Source organism: Syzygium oleosum, unplaced genomic scaffold (assembly GCF_021117445.2).
Source record: "Syzygium oleosum isolate NSW1041296 unplaced genomic scaffold, Sole_v2.1 Sole_v2.20, whole genome shotgun sequence".
Classification (NCBI taxonomy): Eukaryota; Viridiplantae; Streptophyta; class Magnoliopsida; order Myrtales; family Myrtaceae; genus Syzygium; species Syzygium oleosum.
Genome location: NW_026607504.1, coordinates 1,638,328 through 1,660,199, shown reverse-complemented (window position 1 = coordinate 1,660,199; position 21,872 = coordinate 1,638,328). Strand labels below are relative to the sequence as shown.

At 43.2% G+C, this 21,872-nt stretch overlaps 2 protein-coding genes across 2 annotated transcripts in view; both read left to right on the top strand.

Moving 5' to 3' along the window:
* The first annotated feature begins 101 nt into the window (after positions 1 to 101).
* On the top strand, positions 102 to 2,524 carry LOC115684062 (coatomer subunit beta'-3-like). The gene is made up of 10 exons (XM_030608757.2): positions 102 to 170; positions 361 to 381; positions 535 to 596; positions 743 to 797; positions 944 to 980; positions 1,097 to 1,422; positions 1,517 to 1,648; positions 1,740 to 1,888; positions 2,076 to 2,144; positions 2,337 to 2,524. The coding sequence occupies exons 1-10, from the start codon at positions 168 to 170 to the stop codon at positions 2,386 to 2,388; spliced, it is 906 nt and encodes a 301-aa protein (XP_030464617.1). The 5' UTR covers positions 102 to 167; the 3' UTR covers positions 2,389 to 2,524.
* A 7,875-nt stretch (positions 2,525 to 10,399) lies between these two features.
* Positions 10,400 to 21,872, top strand: part of LOC115684058 (coatomer subunit beta'-2-like) — a 105,903-nt gene continuing 94,430 nt past the window's right edge. The window contains exon 1 of the transcript XR_008818614.1: positions 10,400 to 10,426. The gene's annotated coding sequence lies outside the window, so the exon portion shown is untranslated. The remainder of the gene's footprint in view (positions 10,427 to 21,872) is intronic.

Genomic DNA, 21,872 nt, shown 5'->3' with positions numbered 1-21,872 from the left:
TTCTTGGCTAGCGAGAGAGAGAGAGAGAGAGAGAGAGTAAAATAGCATGGACGTCCTTCGTCGACAAGCAACTCTTGCATATAAAGATGTCCCAACACACGTTAATTGACGTCCAAGATTGCAGCAACTTTCAAGCAATAGATCCATTTTGATCATTACACAAGAAAATGGTGAGTTATCTATTGCTGTTTTTTTTCCCCTCAATTTACTAAGACATGAAACTTAAATTGAAACACGCTTAATAATCTCGGGTTCTGTCTATGTACTTCATCTCGCAAGAAGCAATTTCGTTTTACAATATATTTGCGCCCGGAGTTTTCATTGTACTGATTTGGCTTCTGTTCATTTGGCATATACCAGTTTACCGTGTTCAAGTTTGAGGTACGGAATCCCTGATCTTCAGTTCTTCCTCCTTTTCATTTCCCTTTCTGCATTTGCAGAATTGTTTAACTTTATTACATTACGTGAGCGTATTCATCGATATCACGAGCACTTCACTGTCGGACAAACTAATTAATGTCACTCCTGCACCAGAATGAGATCGTTCAAAGGTCGGAGCGAGCCAAATCTGTTGAGTTCCATCCGACAGAACCATGGTAATGAGAATTGCTTATGCTTCTTTTGTCGATATCTTTCTCTAGTATGGTCACAAAGGAAGCTTAATCATATGTTTATGTTCTTAACCAAGCTTAAGGATGTTAATTATAAGTGTCTTACCAAAATGATGCTTGTTGTCATGCAGGATTCTTGTAAGCTTGCATTCAGGAACTGTCTACATTTGGAACTACCAATCCCAGGTAAATCACAGCCTCCTCTGCTTTCCCAGTTCCTATTATGTAGAAATTTCCAGTTTGTTCATGGTTACTTAATGTTTCGTTGACAAGAAGTACTGTCTTGATCTTATGTTTTTAATTGACATCGACATTGTTTTGTGGTATTTCAGACTACTGAGAAAACATTCAAGGTGGCGGAGTCACCGGGTAAATATCAGAACACACCAGAGAATGCTCGTCATATTTGCAATGAGGTCAAAGAATTCATGATGCCAAAGCGGAGAATTGTCAATCCTAATCTATAATGCTCGTCATATTTGCAGTGAGGTCAGCCAAATTTATCCCGAGCAAGCGCTGGGTAATTGTCGGATCGGACGATGCGTTTATTCGTGTGTACGACTATGGCACGATGGAGAAGATCAAAGAATTCCAAGCGCATACGGATTTTATCAGATGCGTGGGTGTCCATCCTACTCTTCCCTACGTGCTATCAGCATCCGACGACACAGTTATAAAGCTCTGGGACTGGGAAAAGGACTGGAAGTGTACTCAGACATTTGAAGGACATTCACATTATGTGATGCGAGTAGCGTTTGATCCTCAAGATCCCAATGCTTTCGCAAGTGCATCACTCGATGGAACTATAAAGGTACTCATTTTGGAGGTCTCGCTCTTCGTAAAATACATATTTTAATTTCCAAATATGCTATTTATACTCTTGATACGATTCCCATTTGTTGCAGATTTGGAATGTTCACTCATCTGCACCCAAGTTGACTTTGGATGCGCATGAGAAGGGGCTGAACTTTGTGGATTACTTCTCTAGGGATGATCTGCTCTATTTACTGAGTGGTTCCGATGATTACACTGCTAAGGTTCGCAAACTTTATCGTTCTTAATTTAATATATGGGAGCATTATTAGAAAGAGATCAATTGATAGATGATTTGTTAAATAACAAGTACAGGTTTGGGACGATAAAGGCAGAAGCTGTGTACAAACACTCGAGGGACACGAGCACAATGTTACCACTGTACGTGCGCATCCTGAGCTGCCTATAGTAATCACCGGTTCAGAGGATGAGACTCTTCGCATATGGGATGCAAATGGTTTCAGGTATGCATTGTGGTAGTTTGCACAGTTATAGCATCCTCTAGAATGCAGCTTCCGTTACAGCAGTCAAATGAAAATACCACCTCTATCTTTTCCAGATTTTCCAAAAGTTACCATAGGATTAGACTGATTATATGTCCCTGGATTCTTTCTTGTTTTGTAATTGACTCCCACATTATGTCACGTACAGGCTTAAGGATGTACTGAAATTCGGTCATGGAAGGATTTGGGATATTTCGTATCAGAAAGGATCGCGCCGGTAACATTCGTACCTGCTCTAAATGCTTAATTACGTTGTTATATCCGTGCTTTGACAATAATAAGCTATTTTGATGGTCCGAGGTTTTCCATTGCCACTATAAAGACATTCATGTAGCCTCTCCGGTTTCAGTACAAAGATAAAATCTTCCATATCGAATGTCTCACTTTTTTCATGGGTTTCGCTCTGCAGGGTTGCAGTTGCTTGCGACGAGGGAATAGCCGTGGTCGAGATAGTGTGCTGATCGTGTGGAGCCTTAAGCCAAATTCTATGTTGAATAAAACAGATCCTGACCTCTACAACTGTTACTTTCAATTTGAAGTTCAAATAAAAGTGCACATCATTCTTCTGTCAAAGGAAGAAAGTGCCGCTTTGTACTAGTTTATGGGCAAAAGTACACCACAAGTGTCATAACTTGTGTACGGCGATCACTTTGGTGCCATAATTTTTTTTCGGATCACTTTGGTGCCAAGTCGGAGGAAAAGAGATCACTTTAGTGCCAATTTGGCCGGAAATCCGACGTGGCGTTTTTTATTAATTTTTGACGCCGACGTGGCTCGCCAGAGGCTGAGTCAGCAAGTATAGTCAGCATTTTTTATTTTAATTAAATTTTTTTAGCGTGTACAGTCAGCTTTTTTAATTTTAAATATTTTTTTTCCTTTTTTTTTCTTCTTTCCTTTTTCTTTTCTTTTCTTTTTTTTCTTTTCTCTCCTCGCTGGCCGGTTGCCGGCCGGCCACCGGCGAAGCTCGGGAAGGGCTGGGCGAGGGCGGCCTTGCCCATGGCCGGTGAGGGCCGGCCGACCCTCGCCGGATTTGACGAGGGCGACCCTCGCCGGCGTCGGGCGAGGGAAGCCCTCGCCTGGGAGGGCGAAGGTCGCCCTAGCCTCGAGTCGGGCGTGGGCGACCCTCGCCCGACGCCCGGCGGGCGACCACTCGCCCGCCCGGGCGGGCGACCCTCGCCCGATGCGGGCGAGGGTCGCCCTCGCCGGATCGCGAGGGCGACCTCGCCGGCGTCGGGTGAGGAAGCCCTCGCACTGGGAGGCGAGGTCGCCTCACCGAGTCGGGCGTGGGCTTCCCTCGCCGATGCCGGCGGGTCGCCCTCGCTGGGAGGCGAGGTCGCCCTCACGAGTCGGGCGTGGGCGACTCTCGCCCGACGCCGACGAGGGTCGCCCTCTCCAGATTCCGGGCGAGGGCGACCACCCACCCAGGCGAGGGCTTCCTTCGCCCGACGTCGGCGAGGGTCGCCCTCGCCAGATCCGGCGAGGGTCGCCCTCGCCGGCATCGGGCGAGGGTAGCCCACGCCCGACTCAGGCGAGGGAGACCCTCGCCCTCCCCGGCGAGGGCTTCCCTCGCCCGACGCCGGCGAGGGTCGGCCGAGCCGGATCTGGAGAGGGCGACCCTCGCCGGCGTCGAGCGAGGGTCGCCCACGCTCGACTCGGGTGAGGGCCACCCTCGCCCTCCTGTGCAAGGGCTTCCTCGCCGACGCGGCGAGGGTCGCCCGACGCCGGATCCGGCGAGGGCGACCCTCGGGCGAAGGAAACCCTCGCCTGGGCGGGCGAGGGTCGCCCTCGCCGGATCTGGAGAGGGTGACCCTCGCCGGCGTCGGGCGAGGGTCGCCCACGCCCGACTCAGGGGAGTGCGACACTCGCCCTCCCCAAGCAAGGGCTTCCCTCGCCCGATACCGGCAAGGGTCGCCCTCGCCGGATCGGGCGAGGGCGACCCTCGTCGGCATCGGGTGAGGTCGCCCTCCCCGAGTCGGGCGTGGGCGACCCTCGCCCGACGCCGGCGAGGGCTTCCCCTGGCCCGACGCCGGTGAGAGAAGCCCACGCCCGACTCAGGTGAGGGCGAGCCTCGCCGGCGTCGGGTGAGGGAAGCCCTCGCTTGGGAGGGTGAGGGTCGCCCTTGCCTGAGTCGGGCGTGGGCGACCCTCGCCCTACGCCGGCGAGGGTTGCCCTCTCCAGATCCGGCGAGGGCGATCCTTGCTCGCCTAGGCGAGGGCTTCCTTCGCCCGACACCAGCGAGGGCGACCCTCGCCCGCCCAGGCGAGGGCTTCCCTCGCCCGAAGCCGGCGAGGGTCGCCCTCGCCGGCATCGGGCTAGGGAAGCCCTCGCCTGGGAGGGCGAGGGTCGTCCTCGCTTGAGTCGGGCGTGGGCGACCTTCACCCGCCCAGGCGAGGGCTTCCCTCGCCCGATGCCGGCGAGGGTCGCCCTCGCCGGATCTGGCTAGGGCGACCCTCGCGGGCGTCGGGCGAGGGAAGCCCTCACCTGGGAGGGCGAGGGTCGCCCTCGCCCGAGTCGGGCGTGGGCTACCCTCGCCCGCCCAGGCGACGGCTTCCTTCGCCCGACGCCGGCGAGGGTTGCCTTCGCCGGATCGGGCGAGGGATGCCCTCGCCTGGGACGGCGAGGGTCGCCCTCTCCTGAGTCGGGCGTGGGAGATTACAAATCATGCGTAAGTAGTTTATCAAACATGAAGACTTGTGTTGCCGGCCCGATAGGTCAATGATAAATAGTATCTCGAGCAATGACCCAAACTACTGAATATGCTTCCCTCGGAAAACGTGTTAGAAAAGTTATAAACCTATTACATTGATACCAATTTAGTCTTAAACCTTTTTTATGTTATACTAATTCAATCATTCCTGCTAATTTTGGTCAAATATTGCAGATGTGGATGTCGGCCAACCTACGTGGCATCGCCGGCGCTAATGTGGATATTTTAATAACTTTCAAATTTTCGAATTTTTTTTAAAAAAATTTTCCTTCTTTTCTTTCCTTTCTTTTTTTTTTTTCTCTTTTTTTTGCTCCTCTTTCTGGTGGCTGGCAAGGCCACCCTCGCTAGATCTGGCGAGGATTGGCCTCACCGGGCAATGCTTGGGCTGGCGTTGCCTATCGGCCTCGCCAGATCTAGCGAGGGTGGCCTTGTCAGTGCTTGCCCTTGCCCTAGAATGAGGAGGGAAAAAAGAAAGAAAAAAATAAAAAATTCAAAAAATTATTAACATTTTTAATTTCATGTTAGCGTTGGTCAGCTTACGTAGCACGACCGGCATCCACGTCAATAATATCCGGCCAAAATTAGCCAGAAGGACTGAATTGGTATTAGATCAAAAGGTTTAAAACTAAATTAGTAACAACGCAATATGCTTAGGACTTTTCCGGCACTTTTCCGTGCTTCCCTCCATACACACCTTCATTTCGACCTTCCTGTGGATGCTGACAAACAACAGCTATTTTTCTTAACGAATCTTTTTGTTCCCCTTTTATTAAAGACTTTAGAGTGATTATGTCTATAAGCCAATGATCAAAGGTGAAAACCTTCTCCTTATTCCAACCCCTAGCAAAAAAACCATAATCGGCACCATTTTCATATTCATTTACGCTGGTGTCGATGATCATACTACTAAGGTCTGTTCACATCAATTCAATTTTCTAGACCTTAACAATTAGTAATGTTCACATCAAATCGTTTTGTGGGTTGACTCTAAGGGGGTTCTGTAATGCGAGTGTTATCGATGACTGCTTTGCTAGTATCTCGATTTGCTCAATTTTGAGAGATTTTTACATTCTCCATGTGTGGATTTTCATGTTCATTTAAATTGATATGTCGTAAATAACAAACAATGGATATGATGGGATATGAAAATATCCGACTTTATTACTATGATTCACCAAACAGTAGATAGAATATAGCAAAATCCTTGAATTTCATATTTTATCATATCTAATCCTATCCTAATTAAAAATCCAAACGATCAAACGCAGCTTTAGAATTTCTTCATGCATCAACAGCATACCAATTTGGTGCAGAATCAAAAGAAACTATTGTCGCTTTAGAAACAATTTGAGGTAAATAGAAAATTAACAAAAGTTACATAAAATTCCATAGTACACACTAATTGGATGTTGTCTTATCGATTTAATTAGTTAGATTTGATGTGTCAAGGGATGAAACTTTTGTTACTGACCAACAGATGCCACAAATAAGAAATAAGGTTGTTTGAGCAAAAGAATCCGAAGAAAATCATAAAGAAGGGAATGACATGAAAAAAAAGTTAAATTTATAGAGATTTCAGCTCATATTATACTAGTACTAAGTAAAATAAGCGAAGGCTTTTAAGAGTTATTTGAATTTCTTAAAATTATAAATACTGCTTTTAGGGAATAGTAGTTTGTATCAGGTATGGCCTAACTTATTTTTGGTTTAGATGTCGATGGAGCGCTGGAAGAGAAATTGGAAGAAGCTTAACCAATAACATTCTCAAGAGATAACGTTTCCGCGATCTCTCGCCTACAATCCAGTTTTCCATTCAAGAATAAAACACATCGCTGTTGATTTTATTATGTTAGGGAACTAGTTGGGTGTAAGATTCTCATTGTTCAGTTCTTCTCAAGCAAATATCAAACTGGAGGTCATTTCACAAAAGGTTTGAGTTCTAATCGCATCAGATTTTTGCAGACCAAGCTTCACCTTCAACCAACCGTGCTCAGCTTACAGGGGATGATAACATATCGTCCTAAAATCTTTGAGGATACTTTTCTTGATTTAAGGAATCGATTTTGCTCTCATCATTTAACTGTGTATCTATTTAAACTTATTATGTACAAAAAAAAAAATTCAAAGCTTCCTTTACTTTCTTTAGCAGGCACAACATTTGAGCAAAGTCGCTAGAGGAAGTGTCTCAACTTGGAAGGACAGTCCACACTGCATATTAACTTCCAAACTTTACCATCAATTGCATGAGAGCTTGAGGGTCGAGGCTTTAGTAGATGTTTCTTTCTTTTCTGCATGGTAAAATGGTAGACAGACTTTGCTGAAAAACAACCCTCCTGTTCCAGGGCCAAATCATTTGGTCATCAGAACTTCTCCACCTTATGTGATTTCTAAACACCAGTGACTCCTCCACTTGCCTTTTGGCTTCTTTAATGTAGGTTAAGTTCCGAGTCCTAGTGTCTGCATCAATTAGAGACACCATTCTTAATTCCTTTTTTGTCTGAGTCCAATTAGCGGTATGCTGCATCAAGTCTCAACTCTCCTTCGCCCATCCATCCTCCCAAACTTGGACTGATTTCCCTTTAGCAATTTGCCGTAACCCACCTTCCTTAATTAGATCTCTCCCTTCCAAAACACTTCTCCATCCCCAAGACATTCTGCCACATCTTCTAATTTCCATGAACCTACAATGGGGAAAGTAGAGCCCTTTAAGTATTTGCACCCAGAATTGCTTTGAATTCTGCAGGCAAGCTTGGCAACAAGGGCTCGTTGAACTGTGATGAACTTCTAAAATCCAAACCTCATTCTAACTTTTGCTTCGGTAAAGCTTTCCCAATGCTTCCAATGCACTTTCTCTTCATTATTCTGTTGACCCCACCAAAAATTGGCTATAGCTGAATCCCCTTCCTCACACCACTTCATTGGAAACTTGAAACAAGACTTGGAATAAGTTGGTGCTGAATGAACAAGAAATGAAATTAAGGGTCCATTTGTCTGAAAGAAAATTATTCCCAAGAAATTATTTTCTAACTTTTCGGTGTTTGTGCTATAAAATGGACTGGATTTTTGCAATTAGATCGGGGCACGAGAAAATGAAATTATCCAAGAAAATAAAGCTAGAAATAATAAAGGACACGGGAGATTTATGTGGTTCGGTTCAAATGTTGTTACCTATATTTACAAGGAGAATCGGTCACAAATAATCCACTAATCAATGTGAGAATTACATGATTGAAATTGTTTATATACTCGAGTGCTTTCCAGCGCTAGATTACACCTAATACACATAGTATTTACAGCCCAAATCTCACAATATTCAAAGCTGTATAACGAGTCACCTGAGCTTAGACTTGGTCTATCCACTGCTTAGCTCAGAACAAAGAGACACTTCCAAATGGAAGAAAGTATAAAATGAGACCAAGGACCACCGAAAAGGACACCATGATTGCTCTTAATTTGGCTTTCTTCTCTTGGTATTTTCCTCCTTGTTCTGATGAGTGCTTCCAACAAGCTCCTCTATTTATACTCGATCATAACATAAGCCCCTCCTTTATAAATGTTACAATGCTAGAAGGAGAGGCTCTTTATTAAATGCAGCATGCGGGGGCATGAAGAAATTCAAGAAAACAAATGCTTGTGGGCTCCATTCATTAATGTCGAGGCCTGTGAAGTTCTTCATTCGTACGAGATCACTCTTCTGCAGCTAATATAAATGAGAAAAACAACAAACCTCGTGTGCGGCAGCCGAACAAGCATGCAACGAATTTATTGCTTTGGACCTCAAATTCGAGACATAATTTTAATAGCTTGAATGACATAAAACTAATTGATTAATTAAAAATATTATCCAGTGACCGAAAACAACAGACTTAAATTGAGGAAAATATACTTCCCCTTCCGACAAGAAGGAAATCATTTTTTTGACATCACCAAATAAATGAAAATTTATTATATTCCTTGAAATGAAAATCTTTTTCGAAACTTTCGGGGGAAGAACTTAATGATAAAAGAAAATACTTTCTGAGAAATAATTTTTTAGGAAAATGGTTAGTTTTCCTTGACCGAAAACGTATTCTAGTGTTTGGATCTCAATTGGAAAATGATTTCAATATCATGACTTCATCTCAAGCAAAAAAAAAAAAAAAGAAAATTGAATTTTTAAATAATTTTTCATTTTCCTTTTTTCTTTCCTTCTTCCTACACCGTCGGTCATCGGGCCTTGGCGACGGCCACGACAGGCCACTGGTGAGGGCCAACCTGGCTGGCCTCAGGTGAGGTCGAGCTCGCTCGAGACCGATGAGGCTCGACCTTGCTTGATCTTGGCGAGCTCGAGCCTTGCCTAAGCCCGGCCCTCGCCGGTCCTGCCTGTGCTCGTTCATCGGCCATCGCCGAGGCCCAATGACTAGTGGAGGAGGAACAAGGAAAAGAAAAAAAGAATAGAAAAAATAAAATATTAAAAAAATTCAAGATGAGTAATTTTGGAAAGTGTTTTCACTTTCTTAGATTTAGGAATTCGCTTTCCTAATTTTATCTACGAATATTTTCTTTGATTGGAAAGTGTTTTTGGTTGACTAATCATTTTCGGTGAACCAAATGAGTAAAAGTCAAATAATTAAACTAATTCCGGGAAAATACTTTCCCTCAAACAAACGCACCCTAAGTTGTGATGGGCCCTTCTCTCTCTTTCCTTGTGACTTTCTTTTCTCTTAGAGTTTCTCCATGCGTGAACACCATGCGAATTTGACGCAGCATCATAAGAAACTATCATCTCTTTAGAAACAATTTGAGGTGAAAAGAAAATTAACAAAATTTACATACAATTCCTCATAACACACTAATTGGATCGTGTCTTATCCATCTAATTGCTTAGATTTCATGTGTGAATGGATGAAACTTTTGTTACTGACCGATAGATGCCACAAATCAGAAATAAGGTTATTTGAGCTAAAGAATCCTAAGAAAATTATAAAGAAGGGAATGATATGGAAAAAAGGTAAAATTTATAAAGATTCTGCTCACATAATAGTAGTACTAAGTAAAATAAGCGAAGGCTTTAAAGAGTTATTTGAATTTCTTAAAATTATAAATACTGCTTTTAGGGAATAGTAGTTCAGGGGGATAAATAATCAGGTATGGCCTAACTTCTTTTTGGTTTAGATGTGGATGAAGCATTAAAAAAGAAATTGGAAGAAGCTTAACCAATAACATTCTCAAGAGAAGATGGAAAAGTGAAAATATATAAAGAAAATAAAATCAGCGTGATAGAATATTAGAAGAAAAAGACGAGAAAAATAAAAATAATTACATTCGGTTAAAAATAAAAGAATGGTATAATAATAATCATACGTGGAAGTAAATCAAAAAGAAAATACATCATCTCGATTACAAGATACCCACGTCAGAGAGTGCAATATTTATGGAGAAATTTGTTGAATGAAAATTGTCAATGGACCATTTTTATTAAATATTACATGCGAAGTTACGAGAACAGGCTTGGACCCATGGACTAGGCCCGTTGACCGGCTCGTGCGTGCTTTGGGTCCGACCCAACCCAACCCGATCAAATCGGGCCCGTCTCCCCCGGCGCTTCAGCTGTGAGCTGAAACACGTCTGGCCGAGCCGGTGGTGACTCACGTTCGTTTCCGAGTTTCCAACTCCATTACAGACGAAGAAGCTTTGATCTCTGGTACAGAAGAAGGTGATTCCGAAGCGTCAAGATCGCTGTTGGTCAGGAGATTTGATCTCCGGTGCTTGCCAACGGTGATTTCAGCGGCGATATCCGCCAGTAGAAAATGGTGCGTTGCTTCGGTTTTCTACGTGATCTGGAAGCTCGATTTCTTCCTGCTGTTGAATGCGTCCAAGGATCAGCTGAGCCTTGTGTCCTTGAGTCCGATTTCGACTTCTCGCCTCGCGCCTCAGGATCATTGTCCGTCTGTTTGCTTTTTTTTTTTCCTTTTGCTGGGGCCGAGAAACTGAAGGTAAATGGCTTCTAGTGGTGTCCTGGTGAAAGTTCGTTTACGATCTGTGGTGTACTATGCTCCTAGTGCAATGAATATCTATCAAAGATTACTAAAATCGCCCGAAAAAAGAAAAAGAACAAAAAGGAAAATAATGGCAGCTTCGGAACATGAAATCGACAATCCAGGAGTCTACATTAGTCATCTATGGGGCGAGGCATGTTTCAAGACCTCCGTACAGACAAATCAAATGGGTTGATACTTTGTAATTATAACTTGAAACAATTCCTAAACTCTGATGACTTTGAATGCTCCTGCATAACTCCTGTCAACAACTAGGTGATACTTCTAAGACTTTAAGCTATCAGGGATTTGGCTGGATCTATGTCCTATTTCCTAACACAAGGTTAGATAAATGTGTAGCAAATGTGATATGAAAGTGGTTCACATCATGCGAATGTTATTGAAAAAGTAGATTCATTTTGCTCGCAAATGAAAGTACGGATGGGATTTCGCATTGTTAAAATATATCTCGAGTTTAAGTCGTGAACAAATCCGATCTATTAAAGAAAAGTCTGAAAATTGAATAATTGTGGATATCCACTACCGTGTACAATAGAAATCCATATTTCCTCTTGAGGAGAGTTCAAGTTGAATATTCCTACTTTGTCTAGATACTAAATTGGCGTGCAAGATTTGTTGGCTAAGAAAAGAAAGGAAATAGAATAGAATAAAATAAAATAAAATAAAGGAAAGTTGGACTTGCTGACCGTTGACCGAAATTGGGTGTGCACGTGGATTTTTCTCCCCACGCTGAAGTCGGCAAAACAAAAGTGGTCCCCTCATTCACATATAAATATTATTTTCTGATTTAATTGGAGGGGTGCCGTGCAAAGTGATCAAGAAGCACGCCGTTGTTGAAGTGAAGAGGTCTCGAAGCGCCGCTTGTGTGCGAGTGCTTGGCAGTGGGCGATCTTCGTGGATGTTATTTGACCACGTTACTTCCAAGAGTTTAAGTATTTGTAGCGATTAAATTTTATAGTAAAATTTATATATAATTCTTTCGTGAAATTAAAAGATTATTTCGTGAGGAACTGTGAGCTAAATATTGTGTGAGTTATTGGATGTAATTGGGCTTGGGAAAAACTTATAGTGTTTAAGTGACTCGAGTGTGATTGTAATCTCCGTTGTATCGCTTGATTTATAGTGGAATTCCGTGCTGCTCTCCCTTTGGATGTAGGTCACTACGACCGAACCACGTAAATCTGGTGTCCCATTTATTTTCTTATTCTGTCAATTTTATTGTTCGATCGCTTGCTTCCACAACAAGGATAGCATCGGAAGCCACTCAAACGAGTTACTTGGCATATGTTTGAGTGCCATTTAGCTAGATTAATACTGAGATAAAAGCCTTTTAACAAAATTCATCACTAGTCAAAAGATTAAAGTGGAATGCCATGCCATTGCAACATTTTGAGTTATTGAGGTGTAATACTAACCTTCACAACATGATGTAGATCCATACAAACCTTCTCCTTTATGCCTCCAGGGTCTCTGCCTTTGCCCAAAAATCTTCTTCACCAACCAATGTTGGACTCTCGTATTGTGTCGTGTCCCATAACCATTCCGATGACCAGTACAATTCCGCGACCTGTCACCATAATGTTCCAGTCTAGTTCTTCGATCCAGATCCTCGAGTACAATGTTTAGTTGCGAACAAACACAATTTTGGTGTGCACTTTCGATTTGAATTTAAATGGAAAGCAAGAAAAATGTATAAAAAATAGGGTCTCGTTACGCAGATTCCTCCAAAACATGGAGGCCATGACTCGTTACCTTGTTTGTTCCAGATTGGAGAAATGATGGGAAGGAAACTTCTGCATAATGGTTTATCAGAAATGAATAAAGCTGAAACCTTTTCTGGCCGACACGAGAAATTGTATTCATAGCTATCAAAAGAGGACATCGAGTCGAATTCATGGGAACGATCACGCATTTATTGTTTGCTTGATGAAACTGGAGACACTTTATTCGAAATCTCATATCTAGATGGGCGATATTTGGATGCTATCGCGTAACACAGAACACATCGAAAAGGTATGCCACGATGTGCACCTAGCAATCGGCAATCCAGTCATTGAACTTTCACAACATATTGTAATTCACAGAAACCTTATTTGGCGCATCCGTCCTCGTTGCCTTCCTCGATAGAACCTCAGGAACCAACGCTCAATTCTGGAAGTCGTGTTCAGCCCCATAACCACGCCGATGACCAGCCCGCTTCCAAAACCGATCAAGACAATTTTCCAGTCAAGTTCTTCGAACCACGTCGCTGAGTCCTCTTCGGCGAATGCACCAGATGGTGGTGCCAGAGGCGCTTCAACAGGATTTTCGCATTTCTTTGTCAGAGGTACTCCGCACAGCCCTAAGTTCCCTCCATAAGAGTCATTCTCGAATGTAGCAAACTGCTTCGCCTGAGGTATGGGCCCATAAAGATGGTTGTTGGACACATTGAAGAAAGCGAGGAAAATGAGTTGCGTGAGTTCTGGAGGGATCATCCCCGAGAGCTTATTGCTCGAAAGGTCAAGAGATTCTAGTTCGGCCAAATTCGCCAGGGACGAAGGGATGGAGCCGGTAAGAGCATTGTTGGAGAGATTGAGCAGATGAAGTTCAGTTAAACTTCCAACAGAATTCGGGATTTCCCCATTAAAGTTGTTGCTCGAAAGATCAATCACGGTGAGGTATGACAATATCTTTTCGTACTCCGTGACAATGCCTTTGTTCATTATTGTCACTGAGTAGTCGTATCGTTCCTCAATCCGGAGAACTATGAAGAATATGGACACATAATGCCCATAGTAGTATGCACCATCTGCATAGTGGACTTTCATGGCACTCCAGATATCAAAGTATTTAGATGGAAGGCTGCTCGAGAAGTTATTCATGGATAGATCAACAATTCGTAGGTTACGAAACTGGTCACGAGCTTCAGGTTCCCCTATGGCTCCATGAAATCTATTGGAGCGCAAAATGAGCACCTTCAAATAAGAAAGCGAGCCCATCCATGATGGAAATGTGTCCACGATTTGATTATTTCCGAAATTGAAAAACTCCAGACGGCTACAATTAGCTAATTCCCTTGGCAGTGACCCTTGTAGTTGGTTATCACTCACATCTATCATCCCCAACCTACACGAGTCATTCTGCAATTGAGGAAATCTCCCATACAAATCATTACCATGCAAACTCAAGACCCAAAGGTAATCGCTCAAATTGCCCAGACATGGTGGAATAACACTAGTCAACTTGTTCTTGGACAAATCAAGCATGCCAATATAGCTTAGCTGGCACATCTCCGGTGATATTTCTCCGGATAGCTTGTTATTCGAGACAAGGTAGACGCGAATGGCCTTCGGGGGAATCGGAAGTAATCCTTGTATATCGTTGTACCTGAGGTCCAATTGCATAAGATTTGGCCATTTAAAAGCTGTGAAACTGGTAATTGAGTTTCTGGAAAGATTCAAAAATCCCAATTGTGCCGTACTCACATTTAAGAACCACGGAGGTGTGGACCCATAAATGCTATTTTGGGATAGGTCCAACCTGGTTTGATAGGAACATGGGGAGCTCGCTTAAGTTGCTAGAAGCCAAGCCAAGAGCGAACAGGTTTGAAAGGCTAACATTCAGGTCGGGTTCGACAATTGATGAGAATTCATTAGATGAGAGTAGCAATGCTGTTAAATGTTTAAGTTTGAGTACCACATCCAGCTGCAAAGTGCCATTCAGGTTGTTCGATTGCAAGTCTAGGGTAGTAAGATTCTCGAGGTTAGAGATGTCTTCAGGAATTGGGCCAGTTAGTCTGTTAAATGATAGGCCGAGATAAGTTAACCGGGTGAGGCCAGTGATCTTGGTTGGAATTTGACCGGTTAATTGATTGTGATGGAGGTCTAACAAAGTGAGGTTGGTGAGGTTGATCAAAGAAGCGGGAATTTCCCCAGAGAGTTTATTCAAGCTAAGATCCAAAGAGGAGAGTTGGGTGAGCTTCCCAAGGGAAGATGGGATTTCACCTGAGAGTTCGTTATCTTCAAAATTCAACATGGTAAGTTGAGTCAAGTTACCATAGGAAGCAGGAATTTCCCCAGAGAGTTGATTCATGCCAAGATCCAAAGAGGAGAGTTGGACGAGCTTCCCAATGGAAGATGGGATTTCACCAGAGAGTTTGTTATCTTCGAAATTCAGCATGGTAAGTTGAGTCAGGTTACCTATACAAGACGGAATGTTCCCTGAAAAATTGGATCCACTAATATCGAGCTCACTGAGGAAAGCCAAGTTTCCAAGCGAAGGTGGTAGAGGACCTGAAAAATCGGTCCACAGAAGAAACAGCGACTTAATGGGACTGTGCAAGCGAAACTCTGGCAAATGACCGGATAGCTCTAGATTCAAACTCAAATCAAGAAGTTGTAGCCTCGAGAGCTCGAAGATGGTTGTTGGGAATGTCCCTTGCAAGTGGCAGAATTGGAGTACAAGTGATGTCAAGGAAGATAAATTTGCGATAGCATCAGGAATCGGAGCCGACACATTCACGCAGCTAAGATCAAGGTGTTCCAATTTGGTCAACCTCTGAACCACGGTCTCCATGCTGGGATTCCTCAGCTCCAGTTTATAGTTCCCAAAGAGAACGAGAGAGGACAAGTTGGTCAACTTTAGGACTTGAGACGGGATTTGACCTCCGAAGCTGGAGGAAGAGAGGTTCAGGCTCGTCAACTCCACAAGATCACCTATGGCGGACGGTATTTGAGACTCATTGAAGTCGTTCGAGGCGAGGTTGAGGCTTTGCAAGTGAGTGAGGCGGAAGAGGCTGGCGTTCGAGTTGATAGGACCAGAGAGACAACTTTCGCTGAGGTCGAGGCCGGTCACGTAGCCCGTCCTTTCATCACACTCCACACCTTCCCAGCTACAGCAATCCCCGTCTTCCAGCTTCCACGATTCTAGCTTCAACGGACTCCGTAAATCTTGCAAAGTTTCGATTCTGGATGGAAGAGAGATTGCTTGAATTCTAGCAAGGCAGACCGCTCCTGCTCATGGCACTTCTCTGGCCTCATCGAAGGCAATGTCTCGGCGGAAGCAAAGTGGAGTGGAATTATTGCGAGGAAAACCACCATGATATCAAATGGTGTTCGTTTCATGATGATTAAATTGTTCAATCCACTAATTGAACGTTGGGGTGCATTCCCACTTAGACATGAATTGAAAATATATATTACTTTAGTCTTCCACTTTTAAGTCAAATTTATGGAATAGAGAGTCTAGCCCGCGTTGATAACATGGAACCACTGTTCTTGTGGTCGTTGTTCTTTTGATGGGATAGTTGGGCGGTTTGACTAGTGAAGGCACTGAAGTCTTTATGTGATTTCATATTGTTATATGACGTTTCTTTTGCTCCATAAGTTTTTCAATCTACAATTATTAGAGTTTTCCAACCAAGTGAGGTTGTCGGAATCCCGCGTTCCATATGCGGGTGCAGATGAAACACCTTTCTTTTTGCAAGGTATGATATATCTCTTGGCATCTAAAACTCAATATTTATAGTTGAAGATTGTGATGACAGAAAAGTGCAATATTTTTTACATTTTCGAATGACCAGTTCATGAGCCTATTAATAGGTTTTACAAGAAGGCTATCTAAAATAGCAAAATATCAATTACAAAATATTCTAAATATGATTCTAATATCCCCCTCAAACTCAAGGTGTTTGAAAGAGGGCAACTTAATTTTGAAATAGAGATCCTAAAAACGCCAAAAGGTGGATATGTCTTGGTGATAACATCAGGAGTCCATTCAACTAGTCATGGCCACGGGCCGGTTTCGGCCTGGAACCGGCCTGGTCAAACCCGAGCCCGGACCGTTGACCGGGCCCGCGGTTCGGAACCGGAACCGGCCCGTGGCCTACGGGCCCGATTCCGGTTCCAGAAATTTTGGAACCGGCCGGTTCCGGGCCCGGTTCCAAAAAAAAAATTAAAAAAAAAAAAACCCTGCACCTGCAGTGCAGCAAGGCCCCACCCCCACCCACCCTCACCTCCTCCAGTACAGCAATACTCCACGCCCTCCTCTGTCCTCTCCCAAACTCCCACCAGTCTTCCGCTCCACGCCTCCACCCTCTCCTCCTCCGTCCACACCCCTCTCCGCCGGCGCCACTCCCACCCCCTCTCTGCCGCCGCCGCCCCCTCCACCTCCCTCCTCCTCATGCCCTCCTGGTCCTCCCACCCTTCCCTCCCTTGCATCGGCGTCAAGCTCGCGACCCACTTCCCCGGCAACTCCTTCGCGCTGAACCTGCCGGTGGTCCACGCCGTCTTCGTCCTCTTCAGCTCCCTCACCGGCCAGCCCCTCGCCACCGCGGACGCCACCGTGTTGACCCTGTACCGCACCACCTGCATCTCGGGTCTCGCCTCCGAGCTCCTCTCGCGGACCGATAGCAAGGTCCTCGTCATGGTCGGTCCCTCCTTCCCCCTCTCCCCTGTGCCGGTCCTCCCCTTTTCTCCTTCGCCCGCCCTCCATCTTCCCAGACCTGACCCCCGCCGCTGTCACCGCCGTCGCCCCCGCCCATGGCCGCAGCCACCGACGCCGATGCCTCCTCCCCTTTTCTCCTCCTCCCCCCTCGAACCGAAACCGGCCGGAACCGGAACCGGCCCGGAACCGCCGGTTCATACATGGCCACGAACCGGAACCGCCGGTTCCGAACCGGAACCGCCGGTTCCGAACCGTGGCCATGACTACATTCAACAGATAAAGTAGAGGCAAGTTAAACATGATAGCGAATGAAATGAAAATATATCTCAATGTGCTTCGCGTGTTCATGGAAAATATCATTATGTGCTATTTGGATAGCACTTCGATTGTCGCAATGAATGATTGTTTCGCTACGATGACACACTCCCATGTCTTCTAGTAGCCATCGCAACCATAGTGACTTTGATGTTGCATCAGCAAGAACTCAATATTATGTTTCTATACTAGGGTGACCGTCAGTGGTCTGGTTTTTACTACACTGTGTGATAAGTGGAGTGTACAAAAAGAAACAATAGCCCGTAGTAAAGCGACGATCTTGAGGGTCAATGGCCTAGTCAATATCTAAATAAGCTGTCAACTCCAAGGTAGGATAAGAAAAAAAGTGAAGGCCATGAAATAATGTATCCTTGATGTAATCAAATATTCGAAGGACCGCAGCAAAATGAGTCGTATGGGGCGTAGTCATGTCTTGACTAACAACATAGACAACATAGGTGATGTCCAGTCGAATAATAGTGAAATATATAAAATTGCCGACTAATAGTAAGATAAATTATCAATTGTATAAATGGTAGGGGCATGTGAAGTGAATGATTTCGATTGAAATAAATTAGAATTTGAAATTATATAATTGAAACAGGTAGAGTAAAAAAATCACGAATTAGAATTACCCGAAGCAATGGACATAACAGAAGCAAGAGATGAGCTACAAGTACCAAATTCTCGAAGAATGGAACGGAGATCCTCTAATGAGAAATTGACATACAATCAACTTGGAGACGCATTTACGTTAGCAGTAGTGACATATGAACTTGCAGGTGAATCGCGATTTCGCGGTCAATTGTCCGTCCCTGTAAGTTGCTTGGGTCGTAGTCGATGATAATTAGGCCTTGAAACTTCTAATTTACAAATAATATACATTTTTTCAGTTTCAATAGACTAGATTAGACAAAAAAATATGGAGAAATCAGTTACCCGAGAGTAAATATAGAGACAATAAGGCCAAAAAATGGACCCAGCATGTCGAAATACCTTTGGAACCGATCTGAGATTGCCAAGAATCAATCTAAAGGTTCCTGAACCGATCAGAATAGTGCCTCGAAACAGGTCAGACTGGTTTCACTGAACCGGTTTCACTGAACCGGTTAATGGTTAACGCCCAAAGTTCACGTCAGATCAGACATGTTTGACTGATCAACGTGCTTTATATTCTTAGTACTTTAGTCTTCCACTTTAAGTTGACTTTGTGGAATCTTGAGTCTAGCCCGCGTCGATAACACGGAACCACTAATCTCGAGGTCATTGTTCTGTTGAAGGCACTGAAGTCTCCTGTGACTTGACATTATTGCCTGATGTTTCTTTTGCTCCATGAGATGATGGAATTCCACATTCCATAAAGGCTGCATGTGGAAACTGGAAACACCTTTCTTTTTGCGAGGCATGATCATATCATTTATATCTATTGCCATTACAAACTCAATGTTTTACAATGCCCATAGCGATAACATTATCACAGAATCAATCGTGCAAAAGTGACTCAGGAAGTTTTTGATAATATATTATTTAGCCTTTTTTCTTTCCCTTGATTTTTTCAGCACCGAGAAGGATGAAGAGACACATGAGGACATTAGGACTGAAAGAATTGATTATGTGGCTCATATACAAGGAGCAGAAAGTCCAGATCGACTTTAACTTGTGCATTGTTTTTATTATTCTCCATCTTTTTACATGATGTTCCTAACTATGCCCAGGACTAATGGCCTGTTATGATCATTTTTTTCGCTCTTTCTTTCACTTTCAATTATGAATTTCCAAGATCTGAAAAAACTACTGTGATAATAAACCAAATTCAGTGAGGTCATGATGATTTCGCACATACTTTCTTGTCGAGCTTAGCAACGATTGCGCTTTCATAATCGATTATGAGAAGATTGGTGAAGCCATTTGCTCTATGTCTGTGCGCCTGTTGAGGGGAAGTGACAGCACTAGTTCTTCTTCATGGGTATTGCTCAAACTTTGAGCCTCCATTCCGGACCCCTCTCGTAAACCATATTTTTTTGGATATCACTTTTGCAATGCTTATCCAGAATAGTGCATCAACAGAAGGGTGATGTTTATATTCTCTAACTATATTCTTGCATTAGTTGACAAAGCATCCATGTTATGTTTGTAACAGGGTTAATATCATGAAAAATCTTAAACTGATATACTTGTGACAATTTTACGCCAAACTAATTTTTTGACAGCCAAAAATCCCAAATTGGTACACCTGTGATAAATTTACCCTCAATTTATTTTCGTTAAATTTTAGTGTCAAATTACTTTGTTAAATGCAACACCGCAGTTGACTGTTATACTAGTTTTATGTTTTACCCTCCGTTTGTTACATGTGTACCAGTTTGTGAGTTTTTGTGATATTAATCCAATTTAATGGAAACTAATGGAGGGTAAATTTGTCACAAATGTATCAGCTTGGGATTTTTAATAGTCAAAAAATTAGTTTGGGGTAAATTTATCACAGGTGTACCAGTTTGAGGTTTTTTGTGATAAAAAAATTAGTTTGGGAACCGCGTAAATCTTTCTCCGATAGCCAAATGATGATGGATATGTTGGATATTTTAACCATTCTGAAATATTTGATGCCATTATTTTGTAATAGCTTTGATAGAAGGGGAAAATTGTCCAAAAAGTAATAAACCTATTGCACTTTTGCCAATTCAGTCATAAACATTTTAATTTTGTCAATTGAGTCTTAAATATTTTCACGTTTTATCAATTAAGTCTATCCGGCTAATTTTGGCACGTGGACGCCGGCTGTGTTCAATGTGGCACAGTCAACTCTGACGTGAACAAATTTTTTAATAATTTTTATTAAATTTCTCAATTTTCTTTTCTTTTTCCTTTTTTTCTTTTTCTTCTCTTTTCCTTCTTCACTATTTTCTTATTGTCGTCGGGCCCTCGCAGGGCACTGGGAGAGGGTTGCTGGGCCCTCACTTGTGTAGCTTAGATTTGGACAAGACTAGCCTCGCCCAGACCATTGCAGCCTTGCCGACTACAGGCGAGGCAGCCTTGCCCAAAACTGGGGGATGCCATGGCGAGATTGGTCGCCTACAGCAACGATGGCCTTGCCTAGATCTAGGTGAGTGGGCGAGGGCTGCGACCCTCACCAGCCACAATAAGAAAACAGTGAAGAAGGAAAGAGAGAAAAGAACAAAAAAGGAAAAACAATAACATATTCAAAAAAATATTAAAATATTATTAAAAATTGTCTATGTCAGCGCCGGTTGTGTCACATAAAACAGTCTGCGTCCACGTTAGCAATTTCCTGCTAAAATTGGCCGGATTGATTCAATTGGCAAAACGTGAAAAGATTTATGACTGAATTGACAAAAGTGTAATAGATTTAGGACTTTTTGGATAATTTTCTCTTGATAGAAGTTATGACAGCCCTTGAAAGCCATTATTTTGTAACGGTTTTAATTTGATGCAATAATTAGTGAAGGGAAAACGATTTTTTCTTTCATTTACCTACAATTAGAGCCCCCGAACTACAATTCAAAATATACGGGAAAATTATCAAAAAAGTCATAAACCTATTACACTTATGCCAATTCAGTCTTAAACCTTTCAACATCATTACCTCTCCATTGAACTACAATTCAATACTATTGCGCTTCAACGGGTCACCCCAAGATGGGCAAATATCTGGCTCTGAATGGAAGAGAGTTTGCTTGAATTCCAACAAGGCAGACCGCTCTTGCTCATGGCACTTGGTTGGCCTCGTCGAAGGCAATGTCTCGGAGGAAGCAAAGTGGAGTGGAATTGTTGCGAGGAAAACCAGCAACAGATAAAATCGTGTTCGTTTCATGATGATTAAATTGTTCAACACTCTTCTTGGGTTTTGGTGTTGCTGGGTAGCGGAGGTGAAGATGGACAAGTACTGAAATTTTGTGGTCGTTGTATAATTTGCTTATCCCTCGTGGTCGTGTATCACGGTGGCCACATTTGAACTTTGGGGTGCATTCCCACTTATACATGATTTAAGAATTTCTAGTGCTTTAGTCTTCCACTTTATGTCAACTTTATGCAATAGTGAGTTTTGCCTGCGTTGACAACATTGAACCACTAATTTTGTGGTCGTTGTTTTTATGTGATTTCACATTGTTACATGACGTTTCTTTTGCTCCATGAGTTTTTCCATCTACAATTATTGGAGTGTTCCCACCAAGTGACGTCGATGGAATTCCACATTCCATATGCCGGTGCATGTGAAACACCTCTCTTGGCATTCAAAACTCAATGTTTACGGTTGAGAAAAATGTAATTTTCCTGTAAATTGTCAAATGACTAGTACATGAGTCTTTTTAGACTTTATAGAATTACTATCTAAAATAGCAAAATATCAATTAGAGAATCTCCTAAATATATTTCTAATTTACGGTTGAGAAAAATGTAATATTCAAGGTGATTTGAAGGTCAACTTGAGTTTGAAAAGAGA

Excerpts from the sequence above, each read along its gene's own strand:
- LOC115684062 (XM_030608757.2), top strand. Across the intron at positions 1,889-2,075 it reads TGGGATGCAAATGGTTTCAG|GCTTAAGGATGTACTGAAAT; the intron begins GTATGCATTGTG and ends TGTCACGTACAG. Across the intron at positions 2,145-2,336 it reads TATCAGAAAGGATCGCGCCG|GGTTGCAGTTGCTTGCGACG; the intron begins GTAACATTCGTA and ends TTCGCTCTGCAG.